General features: G+C 47.4%; 1 protein-coding gene across 2 annotated transcripts; it reads right to left on the bottom strand.

Annotated features, from left to right (window-relative positions):
• Positions 1-402: 402 nt before the first annotated feature.
• LOC117833165 (obtusifoliol 14-alpha demethylase) lies at positions 403-12,143 on the bottom strand. 2 transcript variants are annotated; one of them, XM_034712583.2, is made up of 4 exons: positions 11,781-12,143; positions 6,146-6,286; positions 2,248-2,718; positions 403-1,634 (listed from the first exon to the last, which is right to left on the bottom strand). In XM_034712583.2, the coding sequence occupies exons 3-4, from the start codon at positions 2,713-2,715 to the stop codon at positions 633-635; spliced, it is 1,470 nt and encodes a 489-aa protein (XP_034568474.1). In that variant the 5' UTR covers positions 2,716-2,718; positions 6,146-6,286; positions 11,781-12,143; the 3' UTR covers positions 403-632. The 2 variants fall into 2 exon arrangements, with proteins under 2 accessions (XP_034568474.1, XP_034568473.1); XM_034712582.2 differs by lacking the exons at positions 6,146-6,286; positions 11,781-12,143 and having other exon boundaries at positions 2,248-3,934.
• Between the last annotated feature and the right edge of the window lie 567 nt (positions 12,144-12,710).

Raw genomic sequence — 12,710 nt, 5'->3', positions numbered from 1 at the left:
ACGTTAAAAAGAAGCTAGCAAATTGGATTGGTTGTTCATTTGATCCAACGATTCATCTTTTTGTCTGATATATGGTATGTTGATCGAGTCATTATTTTATCTCCATGTTATTGAGTTGTTATCTGTTGGGGAGAGATGATAGGAGTAGTTCAATGGGTAATTCGGGAAAAAATAATAACTCAATAAAATGGAGATAAAAATTTTCGGGTACCCGAATTTTCGGGTACCCGAATTTTCGGGTAGTTCAATGGGTACTTGAACATTCGGGTTTTCCTTTTCTCAAGAGTAGACCGGGTAGCAATTCATAACCTGAATTTTAGATTACCCGAATTACCTGAATGCCCACCCCTCCCGCCCATGCAGCTCGATCCAACCCCCGGCACAAGTAACAGACATTCAGAGTGCATCAACAAGATGATATACATTCATTCACACCGGGGACTTCAAGTTTATTCATTACAAGTGTACAACCACCATCTGTTCATTTTCTGGTTTCGCGCCATCAAACAGAACCATGAACAGGAGGATCTTAACAGGACAGCTGGACAGGTACACAAGTTATTAACACTTAGTAACACAGGGGAACAACTGAAACACCTAGACAGAGCTGGGGCACGAGAACCAGGCTGGTCTTAGTTTCCAACCACGAGCCTGCGCCGCTTGTACTTCACCAGCAACTCGCCCTTGACGCCGACGACCATCGAGTTCCATTCGCTCTCCGGGAACGGGGAGACCAGCTCCAGCTCGAAGTTCCTCAGCAGGTGCGCCCACACCGTCTCAATCTCCAGGTAGGCGAAGAGCTGGCCGATGCACCAGTGCTTGCCGCCTCCGAAGGGGATGTACGACAGGGCGCCTGCCGCCTTGTCCTCATTCCTTCCAGGCGCGAACCGGTTGGGGTCATACGTGTCAGGGTTCTTGTAGATGTGGGGGAGCCTGTTGGCGACAGACGGGGACGTCGCGACCATGTGGCCCTTGGGGACGACAAGCTCTTTGCCTTCCTTGGTTGTCACGGTGAAGTCGGAGTGCGAGTAGCGGAACAATAGGGGTAGGGGCGGTTGAAGCCTGAGAGCCTCCTTGACGCAACGGTGGAGGACGTCCATCTCTGCCAAGATGTCATAATCAATCTTGTTCCCGTGCCGCTTCATGACCTCCTTCTGCTCCTCCACAGCAGCTGCAAAGTACTGCTTGAACTGAAGGAGGTAGGCCCCTGTCCAGGTCGAGGTGATAGAGCTAGTCTGCTGTCCGCCAAAGAGTACTGCTATAAGTAGCCCAGTTATCTCACCCTCTGTGGTGGGGCGCCCATTCTTGTACTTGTAATCAATTAAGCGCTGCAGCATGTCCTCCTCAGACTGCCCAGAGGCCTTGCGGGACTTGATGATGGTGGAGAACATTTCTCCCAACCGTGCCCGTGCCCGGTCACGGCGCCGATGTGCAGGGATTGGGAGGTAGGGGAATATAACACTCACTGGCTGCATCCCATTGCAAAGATCACGGAAGAGGGTGGCAACATCATTAAAGAGATTCTCTCGCACCTCCCTTCCAAGCAAGCAGCGGCTAGTAATCAGTAGGATGATCTGCTCCAGCTCATACTTCAAATCAACAGTGCCACTGTCTCCCCACTTTGTGAAGTACTCCTGCACGTAATGTTTGATTTATAAGTGAGATTAACTGTCAACCTGATGCGCAAAGATAACAAATGCAGACAAATAAAGTCTCTGTCAGAAAATAGCATTTATCTTGGCATGCTAATTAAAAGCAAACACGGAGAATAGCAGTAAAGGTTAAGCCAAAATGTGCAACAGCTGTCACAGAAAAAATGGTATGTATATTCACGAAAAAAAACAGTTGCAAAAATTTAAGTTGGTTGTACAAGTGGCAAACCAGAATTAATGAACTTATGATACTCAGTACCGGAGAGGACTACTGGAATGGCTCAGAGTATAAATTATGCCATCTGAATATCGTACCATATTTCTCTAGCACATCAATATAGTAAACTATCCAATTAATGAGTTGAATGGTTAATCTGAGAAACTAATTCACATATGCAAAGCTCAATAACACACCAGGTTATTGACAATAAAAAAAACAAAAGCCAGGTAGCGTACGGACTACAACAGAGTATGTCTCTAATTCATTGGCATCCAATAATACGAAGCACCTGACCTCACTATTGCTAAATTATCAAAGTAACCATTACAGTGTTCAGAATAAAACATGGATGAATTCAAAGGAAGTAATTATCACCTCAGCTTCAGAAACCATCTGACCGACATAGCTGCGGAGATTGTTACCACGGACTGCCTCAGCGAAGATCCGGATCTGCTCCAGCCTCACGGAATACTTCACATCAAACGAAACTCCTGGGCCAAACGCTGCCACAGTGAACTTGTACACCTCCTGCTGGCTCAACTCAGACTCATGACCATTGAAGAAGTGCTCTGACACCTCAGGACCAATCAAGAAGGTGATCTTGTGGTTGAGTATGCAGAGGGTGAACACGCTGCCAAGACGCGCATACTCCTCCCAGATCATGGAGATGGGGCCACGCATGAACCGGATCAGCCCACCAACCACCGGCAACGCCAGGATAGTTGGTGGCAGATGCTTGCCTCTAGAACCAGACCACACGAGGAGCTTGATGAAGGTGATGGTAGCGAGTAGCAGCGCAGCACCAGCAATGAGCATTTGCTGATTGTCTGCGAGATTCAGCATTTCCTGGTTCATCTCAGTGGCCAAATATGAGGATCAGTAGAATAGAGTGCAAGCAATGCAGATTCTGTGGAGAATGTGGAGCGGACAGGGGTTTATATAGGCGCCACTACCAAATAAAGGTAGTACGAAGATGAGGTGTGCATATATAAATTATATACTTCTAAACCAAAAACAACTAAGATAGAAACTGAATTACACATAAGCACTATGTTTTCATCTCGTCTTAAGCTAAGTAGGGTTTATTTCTATATGGCTGCGCTTTACCACCCTATGCATAACTATTATGAACTTTTCAGTTAAACTGAAAACTCCAGTGGCAGCACAGGCCACAGCTAAACAGCCAAACAGGTTGTCCTCACTACCATCCTCTTGTAACCGTGTAGGTTTTATTCATTCAAGTAACAACTACAGGAAGCTATTACTGAGTTCCAGCACTGACATGTATGCATCCCAACTTTACTTTTTATACCCAAGAAAAAAATTAAATATCCAACAATTTCCTGCTTAACTTGTTTTCTCAAGATGTCCCTAGAGTTGATGTCTTCACACAGCCTGATATGTGATATCCTGGCATAGCTTTAGACTTGGACACAGTGCTCGAACTCAAAAGCTAGTTGGACTCAGTTTCAACTTGGTTCGTAGTGGCCTAGAGATGGTAACACAACCTAGACATGCCTCGAGCTCTCATGCAGAGACGGTTACAGAACTTTAGCACAGTCTCAGGACTCGTTTGGCAAGACTGCGGCTGTGGCTAAAATGGCTGCGGCTGTTGCTTCTCCGATGAAGCAACTTTTTTTGGCTTTGGCTTGTCTGGTTGAAAAAATGTTTGGCAAAACGGCTTCTCCTGGCTGTGTAACATGGATAAGAGGATGAAATGTCTATAATACCCCTCTCATTTTTCCTTTTCTTTTTCTCTTTTCTTCCCATTATTTCTTCACTCCATTTCCTTCCCTTTCCCCATCCTCCTTATCCATTCTCCCTCAATTGTAGTGTGATTTATCATATGAAATGAAAAAATTAATGCATTTTCTCTTTTTTTTCTTATTTCTTTTCTTTTCCCCCCTCTTTTCCTACTTTCCTGCCCCTTTCTTTTTCTTCCGAGCTTCCTTATCCATTTGACTCGTGACCCGTCATCCTCATTCCTATCCACAGACCGCCATATTCCTCCTCCTCCCGCTTGGGCCTTGCCGTCCTACTCCCCTGGCGCCACCGTCGAGCTCCCCCCACCCAACCTCGCCATCAAGCTCCCCCCACTTGACCTCGCCATCAAGCTCCCCCCGCCCAACCTCGACATCAAGCTCCCCCTGGCGCTGCCATCGAGCTCCCCCCTGCTCGGGCCTCACCATCCTTCTCCCCTAGCGTCGGTCGTCGTCGGCATCTAGCCCGAGCTCCTACACCCACTACCGATCGACGTCTCCACTCCCTGCTGCCAGCCAACCCCCGCGCCCGCCGGTGTCTCCGCTCCAGCGCCCGCCGCTAGCCGCCTCCACGACGCGCCACCGTCGCTCTACCCACCGCCGACCGGCGCCTCCGCTCACTGCCCAGCATCCTCGCTCATTGCTCAGCATCCTCGCTCACTGCCCAGCATCCTCGTGCTGCCTCGCTTCACTCGTGGGCCCCACCTGAGGACAACGGTGGCAAATCGACAGGAGGAGCCGCAGGGAGCCAATTTTTTTGGCTCCCCCTCCACAGAACAGCTCCAATCAGCGGGATTCAAGCGGCTCCTCTGGTGAAGCCATTCTGTGCTGAGCCGTTTGGTAGGGCTTCACCACAAGCCGGTGGTGAAGCCGGTTTGGAAGCCCTACCAAAAGGGGCCTCCGACTCCTACTCATTAATCTAGTCAGCCTTCATACTTGCATTTTTCTTCTTAAGATTTTTGTAAAATTGTGTGCAGCTTTCTAAGTTTCAAACTACGTGTATCTATACTAAAACTAACAAAAAAGAAGGTTCTTTTGTATATCAAAGAACTGAACATGTGATGTAGAAGGTGTCACATCATCTACAGGATTTAATTAGGACCTTCTGAGTTCTGGCTAGCATATGAACAACTCTGTTATCCAAAACCACAGGATTCATTCCAATAAAAAGCTGGACAACTCCCAAGTCAACCACATCTCAGGCATTCTTCCATTGTACCTTTGGGCCATCTCTGTCCATCCGATCAACGAACTGAATAAACTTAACTGATTGCCCAAAACTTCCAATTGGCAGACAGATTGCCCAATTTTGATTCCTACAATATGCTCTACTGAACCCAAAAAAATCGAACATCTAGCCAAAAAGCAATTTTTCACTATGAGTCTATGTGGCACAAAGCTCTCAATAGATGCAGCATCTATTAGACATTCCAATCAAGATGAATACATTAGCTGGTAAAATACAAAACAGCCAAAGTGTTCAGCACTGTACCACAAGTGCCAACATTATGGTCCTTAAACAGGACGCTATGTTCATAGTTTGATTTGATTCAATGTTGAAGCAGGCGGCCAGGCACATGTAAGAGCACAGGAACAGTGCAGCGAAAGGGAGGTGGTGAATCAAAATAGATTCTACACTAGCGATGTGAGATCAAAAGTCCTGTGGAATGCATACTAAAATGCCAAGAAAGTGCAACTTAAAAACTGAAATTGGGAGTTCCAGTTGTACCAAGCAACATAAAGATAGTAGGAAATTGAAGTTGAACCAACACCAGGATTAGAAGCTAACCAAAATTGTAAGGCATAAAATAAAAATGTCCTAAAACGCGCTAGTCTGGCCATTGACATGAGGTATGCAGAGAAAGTCAACTTCAATTGTTCTATGTTTGGGCGTACGCCATCATGCTCTGACCTCTGAGATGGCTGGTGCTAAATTCATTCTTAACAAGCGAACCCATTAACTAAAAGCATCACCTGCTCCACACTTGAGTATGTTAATATCTTGCCTGCAGACAACTTGATAACCTTTTTTATTTTGCAGTTGCTATTTTCTCTTATCAATCCGTCAGCCGCCCCAAGCAACATGTTAGTGCTTCTTGCAAGCCTTTGCTAGACAGGTTACAGCAGAGTATGTTTTCCACAATCCAAACTTAGATTTCTTTTTTGTAGAGTATGTTTTCCACAATCCAAACTTGGATTTCTTTTTTGTTATCTCACCTGTCTAGCAAAGGCTTGCAAGAAACACTAACATGTTGCTTGGGGCGGCTGACGGATTGATAAGAGAAAATAGCAACTGCAAAATAAAAAAGGTTATCAAGTTGTCTGCAGGCAAGATATTAACATACTCAAGTGTGGAGCAGGTGATGCTTTTAGTTAATGGGTTCGCTTGTTAAGAATGAATTTAGCACCAGCCATCTCAGAGGTCAGAGCATGATGGCGTACGCCCAAACGTAGAACAATTAATGTGTGAGATAACAAAAAAGAAATCTAAGTTTGGACTGTGGAAAACATACTCTGCTGTAATGTCGATTTCAACACTCTATCTGGACCAACAACTGAATGATTTGAGCGGCCAAATCATCTACATGTGCAGGTATCATAAGTTCAATCCCGTCATCCTTGAATTTCTCTTTCCAAGGCTTAACAGACTTGTCCTGAAACAAGAAGAAAACCCAACAAACAAAAGATATTGGGGTGATTCACAGGAGCAAATTAAGAAAAAGGAGAATATTTGTTTATAACAACGACATTAAGGGGGATTATTCAGCTATACTTGTGTTGTTAACTGTGTGTATTTGAGCTCATTTGATAACCGTGTAGGTTTTATTCATTTAAGTAACAACTACAGGAAGCTATTACTGAGTTCCAGCACTGACATGTATGCATCCCAACTTTACTTTTTATACCCAAGAAAAAAATTAAATATCCAACAATTTCCTGCTTAACTTGTTTTCTCAATATGTCCCTAGAGTTGATGTCTTCACACAGCCTGATATGTGATATCCTGGCATAGCTTTAGACTTGGACACAGTGCTCGAACTCAAAAGCTAGTTGGACTCAGTTTCAACTTGGTTCGTAGTGGCCTAGAGATGGTAACACAACCTAGACATGCCTCGAGCTCTCATGCAGGGACGGTTACAGAACTTTAACACAGTCTCAGGACTCGTTTTGCAAGGCTGCGGCAGTGTCTAAAATGGCTGCGGCTGTTGCTTCTCCGATGAAGCAGCTTTTTTTGGCTTTGGCTTGTCTGGTTGAAAAAATGTTTGGCAAAACGGCTTCTCCTGGCTGTGTAACATAGATAAGAGGATGAAATACCTATAATACCCCTCTCATTTTTCCTTTTCTTTTTCTCTTTTCTTCCCATTATTTCTTCACTCCATTTCCTTCCCTTTCCCCATCCTCCTTATCCATTCAGCCTCAATTGTAGTGTGATTTATCATATGAAATGAAAAAATTAATGCATTTTCTCTTTTTTTCCTTATTTCTTTTCTTTTTCCCCCTCTTTTCCTACTTTCCTGCCCCTTTCTTTTTCTTCCGAGCTTCCTTATCCATTTGACTCGTGACCCGTCGTCCTCATTCCTATCCACAGACCGCTGTATTCCTCCTCCTCCCGCTTGGGCCTTGCCGTCCACTCCCCTGGCGCCACCATCGAGCTCCCCCCACCCAACCTCGCCATCAAGCTCCCCCCACCCGACCTCGCCATCAAGCTCCCCCCGCCCAACCTCGACATCAAGCTCCCCCTGGCGCTGCCATCGAGCTCCCCCCTGCTCGGGCCTCACCATCCTTCTCCCCTAGCGTCGGTCGTCGTCGGCCTCTAGCCCGAGCTTCTACGCCCACTACCGATCGACGTCTCCACTCCCTGCTGCCAGCCAACCCCCGCACCCGCCGGTGTCTCCGCTCCAGCGCCCGCCGCTGGCCGCCTCCACGACGCGCCACCGTCGCTCTGCCCGCCGCCGACCGGCACCTCCGCTCACTGTCCAGCATCCTCGCTCATTGCTCAGCATCCTCGCTCACTGCCCAGCATCCTTGTGCTGCCTCGCTTCACCCGCAGGCCCCACCTAAGGACAACGGTGGCAAATCGACAGGAGGAGCCGCAGGGAGCCAATTTTTTTGGCTCCCCCTCCACAGAACAGCTCCAGTCAGCGGGATTCAAGCGGCTCCTCCGCTGAAGCCATTCTCTGCTGAGCCGTTTGGTAGGGCTGTTGGAGGTATGCCCTAGAGGCAATCATAGAGATCATGATATTCCATTTGTATCCATGATTTGTATATTGTGTTCATTGAATATCCATTAAAGGCTACCTGAATTGATTTGCAATTATGTGAATTGTATGTGAAACTCTTTACTTGTATGGTTTTTCTAAAGTTGTCCCTAGTCGGGGTTCATGTGAGGACACACATGAATATTAGACTAGCACATGTATTAGTTGATGACTATGTTTCACAAGTCATGGACATGGAGATGTTAAACTAATAATGTGGGCACATGTGGAGACATGTGCTAGGACTGACCCAACACGAGAAGTAGTTCTCTCTTTACACAACATGTACGCTTTGTCCTTAGACTTGAGATTGTCGCATGTATTCAAGATGTGGATCGGCTTAGTTAGGGGCTATCAAACGCTACACCGTGACAGGGTAGTTAAAAAGGTAGCTTTCGGGTTTGTCAAGAAGCATGCTGTGAGACATGGTCAATCAAGATGGGATTTGCCCCTCTCTGATTGAAAGTGATATCTCTGGGCCCCTCGAGTGATCGGATTCGAAAATGCATGGCCATGCTACGTACGGTTAAGAGTTAACCTACAAAGGGATTCTGAATCACAGGATCGAGAAAGAACGGTCGGCTTGAAGCTAGACCAAATATCGTGAGGCAAAGGAAATAGCATGTACATAATGTTGTGACGGTTCGTCTGATATGATCTTCGTGTGCGTATAGGAGTTGGCACGTCTTGCTAGAGGCCGCTACCGACTATTGGGCCGAGTAGGAGTACTCGGGCCATGTCTATACGTATCCGAACCCATAGGGTCACACACTTAAGGGGCTGGAAGCCCAATTCGGATGTGATCCGAGTTGGATTAGGTTTAGAAGTACTAATGGGCCTCGGACCTAGAGGCCCGTTAGGAACCTCTATAAATAGAGGGGTGGGGGCGCCCTAGGGTTTACACCTTTTTGGCGAAACACATCTGCCGCGCCTCCCACGCCCTCGCCTGTTGCAACTCGCGGATCTAGCAGTCTGGCTTGCGACGCTTCCTCCCTGCACGTGTGGATACCTTGGAGGTGTTGCGCTTGCAGCACTTGGACGAGCCGCCGACGAGCCACGACGAGCCACAACAAGCCGCCGACGAGCCGCGGCACGAGGACGATCTTGCTGCACGTGGACGAGCTGCTGAGGAGCTGCTCGACATCGACGTGATCGACTACGTTCAACTACGCTGATCGACTTCGCTGCCCCAACGCGATTCTACATCTTCCGCACCAGTGCGTCGAGTGGTAATCCCGTGATCCTTATATGACATTTTTTCCTGATTTACGCGGTAGAAAAATTTTGATTTGCGCTAGCGTAGCTTACCTCGTATCCCTTCAAGGGCTTCACCACAAGCCGGTGGTGAAGCCGGTTTGGAAGTCCTACCAAAGGGGGCCTCAGACTCCTACTCATTAATCTAGTCAGCCTTGATACTTGCATTTTTCTTCTTAAGATGTTTTGAATTGTAAAATTGTGTGCAGCTTTCTAAGTTTCAAACTACATGTATCTACACTAAAACTAACACAAAAGAAGGTTCTTTTGTATATCAAAGAACTGAACATGTGATGTAGAAGGTGTCACATCATCTACAGGATTTAATTAGGACCTTCTGAGTTCTAGCTAGCATATGAACAACTCGGTTATCCAAAACCACAGGATTCATTCCAATAAAAAGCTGGAAAACTCCCAAGTCAACCACATCTCAGGCATTCTTCCATTTTACCTTTGAGCCATCTCTGTCCATCCGATCAACGAACTGAATAAACTTAACTGATTGCCCAAAACTTCCAATTGGCAGACAGATTGCCCAATTTTGATTCCTACAATATGCTCTACTGAACCCAAAAAAATCGAATATCTAGCCAAAAAGCAATTCTTCACTATGAGTCTATGTGACACAAAGCTCTCAATAGATGCAGCATCTATCAGACATTCCAATCAAGATGAATACATTAGCTGGTAAAATACAAAACAGCCAAAGTGTTCAGCACCGTACCACAAGTGCCAACATTATGGTCCTTAAACAGGACGCTATGTTCATAGTTTGATTTGATTCAATGTTGAAGCAGGCGGCCAGGCACATGTAAGAGCACAGAAACAGTGCAGCGAAAGGGAGGTGGTGAATCAAAATAGATTCTACACTAGCGATGTGAGATCAAAAGTCCTGTGGAATGCATACTAAGGGCTTGTTTGGGAGCACTCCACTCCAGAAAAACCAGCTCCACTCCACCAGCTCCACACTTTCCTAGCTCCACTCCACCAACTCCAAAAAAACATGGAGCTGCTGCACGTGTTTGGCTAATGGCAGTGCTCCAGCTCCAAAAACATTAGCACTTGTTGTGAATGGTCTATTATACCCATGTGAATGGGTCCCACTTGTCAGTCTCCTTTCTTCTCTTTTCTTCTCCTTTCTTCTCCTTCTCCTTTATTCTCCCGAGGTGCAGGGGCGGCGGGCGAGCGGCGCGGGGCGCGGCGGGCGGCGGGCCCGAGGCGCGGCAGGCGGCGCGACGCGCGGGCGGGTGGCGCGGGGCGCAGGGCGGCAGGCCGGGGCGACTAAGCGGGTGGCGCGGCAGCGGCTCGGTGGAAGGCAGGGGCGGCACGGTGCGACGGGAGCCCTTTTTTTGTTTCGCGAACCGGTAACCTGTGTAACGAGTGGCAATGGTGGGTAAATACCCACCAACTCCACGAGGAGGTCTGTAAAGGGGGTTTTTGGAGCACCTCTTGAGGTACACCACAAAAAACGTGGATCTACCCCCCTCTCCACCTTTTTCCTGGAGCCGGAGTTGCTAGAGCTGGACGCGTTTGGCTGCGAAATTTTCGGAGTTGGTGGAGTGAAGCAGTTTTTCGTGGAGTGGAGTGCTCCCAAACACCCCCTAAAATGCCAAGAAAGTGCAACTTAAAAACTGACATTGGGAGTTCCAGTTGTACCAAGCAACATAAAGATACTAGGAAATTGAAGTTGAACCAACACCAGGATTAGAAGCTAACCAAAATTGTAAGGCATAAAATAAAAATGTCCTAAAACGCGCTAATCTGGCCATTGACATGAGGTATGGAGAGAAAGTCAACTTCAATGGTTCTATGTTTGGGCGTACGCCATCATGCTCTGACCTCTGAGATGGCTGGTGCTAGATTCATTCTTAACAAGCGAACCCATTAGCTAAAAGCATCACCTGCTCCACACTTGAGTATGTTAATATCTTGCCTGCAGACAACTTGATAACCTTTTATATTTTGCAGTTGCTATTTTCTCTTATCAATCCGTCAGCCGCCCCAAGCAACATGTTAGTGTTTCTTGCAAGCCTTTGCTAGACAGGTTACCCATCATCAACTCGCCGATTTGCTAATTATATGAGACAATAACTGTGGTCTCATAACCGACAAGAAAGGTCTTATTATATTTTTCATATGAACTCCGCATTTTCAGTTAACTCATAAAGCAAAACAGTGCAATGGTGATGCATGCCCATAAATCAAGCAAACAGTACAATGGTGACGCATGCCATTGCTTTGTTTAGGCATAGCCGTATCGTCCTATATAACAGTATATGCAGCAATCGATGTTTATGCAACAGGTTACATGACGATACATATAGGCAAAGCCTGGCCTGGTTAATGCCCAGCCAAATCCCTACAATATGGGCGTGTGATCAGCGTGGTGGCCGTTTTCATTTCAGTTGAGGCGGCAGGCAAGTTTGAAAACTCCAGGGGCTGCTGTGCGGAATCTTATCTGACTATCCACCTCCACCTTCGTGCCGTGCGAAGTCAGCTACCGAAATCGTTGGGGTCCTTTCTTACAGTTGCAGCGGCCACCAATGGCCGGCGGGTTAGCGGATCAAAGCAGCAAACGAGCGGCAAGCATAGTAGTAGTAGTAGAAGAAGACTAGGGCCGCGCTTAACTAATTACCTGCTGCTTGTATGATTGTATCACCGCGGGCTCGGCCTCGGCGCCCCGGCTGACCTGCGGACGGGGCGCGCGCCCCCGCCATTTCGCAGCGGCGCGCGCGTCCCCCAGCCAGATTCGTGGTGGAGGGAAGCGCGGTAGCGCCGGAGGGCTCCGCGCCGTTCCCGCCGCTCCTCATTCAGCCCGCGGCGGCCGGCGAACCGGCGCCGCCGCCAGCTCCCGGCGAACGAAGCGGTCCCGGCGGGGGCACACATAGCGTTGGACGCGGAGAGGGTACCGCGGGGAAGGAGAGGAAGGGGGCGATTGATGCGGCGGCGCCATTGGAGCTGGAGCCTGGAGCTGGAGCTGGGGTGGTGCGTTTGGGGACGAGGAAAGGAATTGGGAGGGATTGAGGGAAGGGGAGGAAGAAACAGAAGGGGTGGGGGCTGACAAGCGGGCCCAGTGAGGAAAACAGCTAGTAATATTTTTCACACGGAAAATGCACAAGCAGTAATAACCAGTGGCAACCGTGCGAAGTGAGACGTGAGAGAGGACCCGTTTTAGAGGACACGACCGAATCGATGGTTATTTTTTTTTCACAACGAAAACAAAATCGAGATGTTTAGATTCGGAAATATCCAAAATCAATTCGGACATCTTTGATCGTTGTTTCCATATGCTTTTGATACAAAGAGAGATCATGCAGTCCAATGGAGTCAGATTTTGAAGAAACAACTGAACCTCAGCCAAAAGAACAACCCACGGCTACCTTACCTAGCAAAAACCGATTGAAAAAACACAACTAAATCAGTCACTTTTTGCCATCGGGTGCCCGCAGAGATCCTTAGAGCATCTCCAGCAATGCTACAAAATTATAGTCCTAAAATGTTATTTTTGGACCAGGGAGTAAAAAAATCCCTTCCTCCAACACCTTTCAAAAATTAGCTCCCAAAA

This window comes from Setaria viridis, chromosome 8, assembly GCF_005286985.2.
Source record: "Setaria viridis chromosome 8, Setaria_viridis_v4.0, whole genome shotgun sequence".
Classification (NCBI taxonomy): domain Eukaryota; kingdom Viridiplantae; phylum Streptophyta; class Magnoliopsida; order Poales; family Poaceae; genus Setaria; species Setaria viridis.
Note: the sequence above shows the minus strand (reverse complement) of the source record. Positions and strands in the feature narration are given on the sequence as shown.

What these genes read in the sequence shown, in the direction of transcription:
- LOC117833165 (XM_034712582.2), bottom strand. Translation starts at nt 2,727, where the DNA reads ATGAACCAGGAAATGCTGAATCTCGCAGACAATCAGCAAATGCTCATT. An exon ending in AGATGGTTTCTGAAGCTGAG is followed by an intron (nt 1,635 to 2,247) that starts GTGATAATTACT and finishes CATTACGTGCAG; the next exon opens with GAGTACTTCACAAAGTGGGG.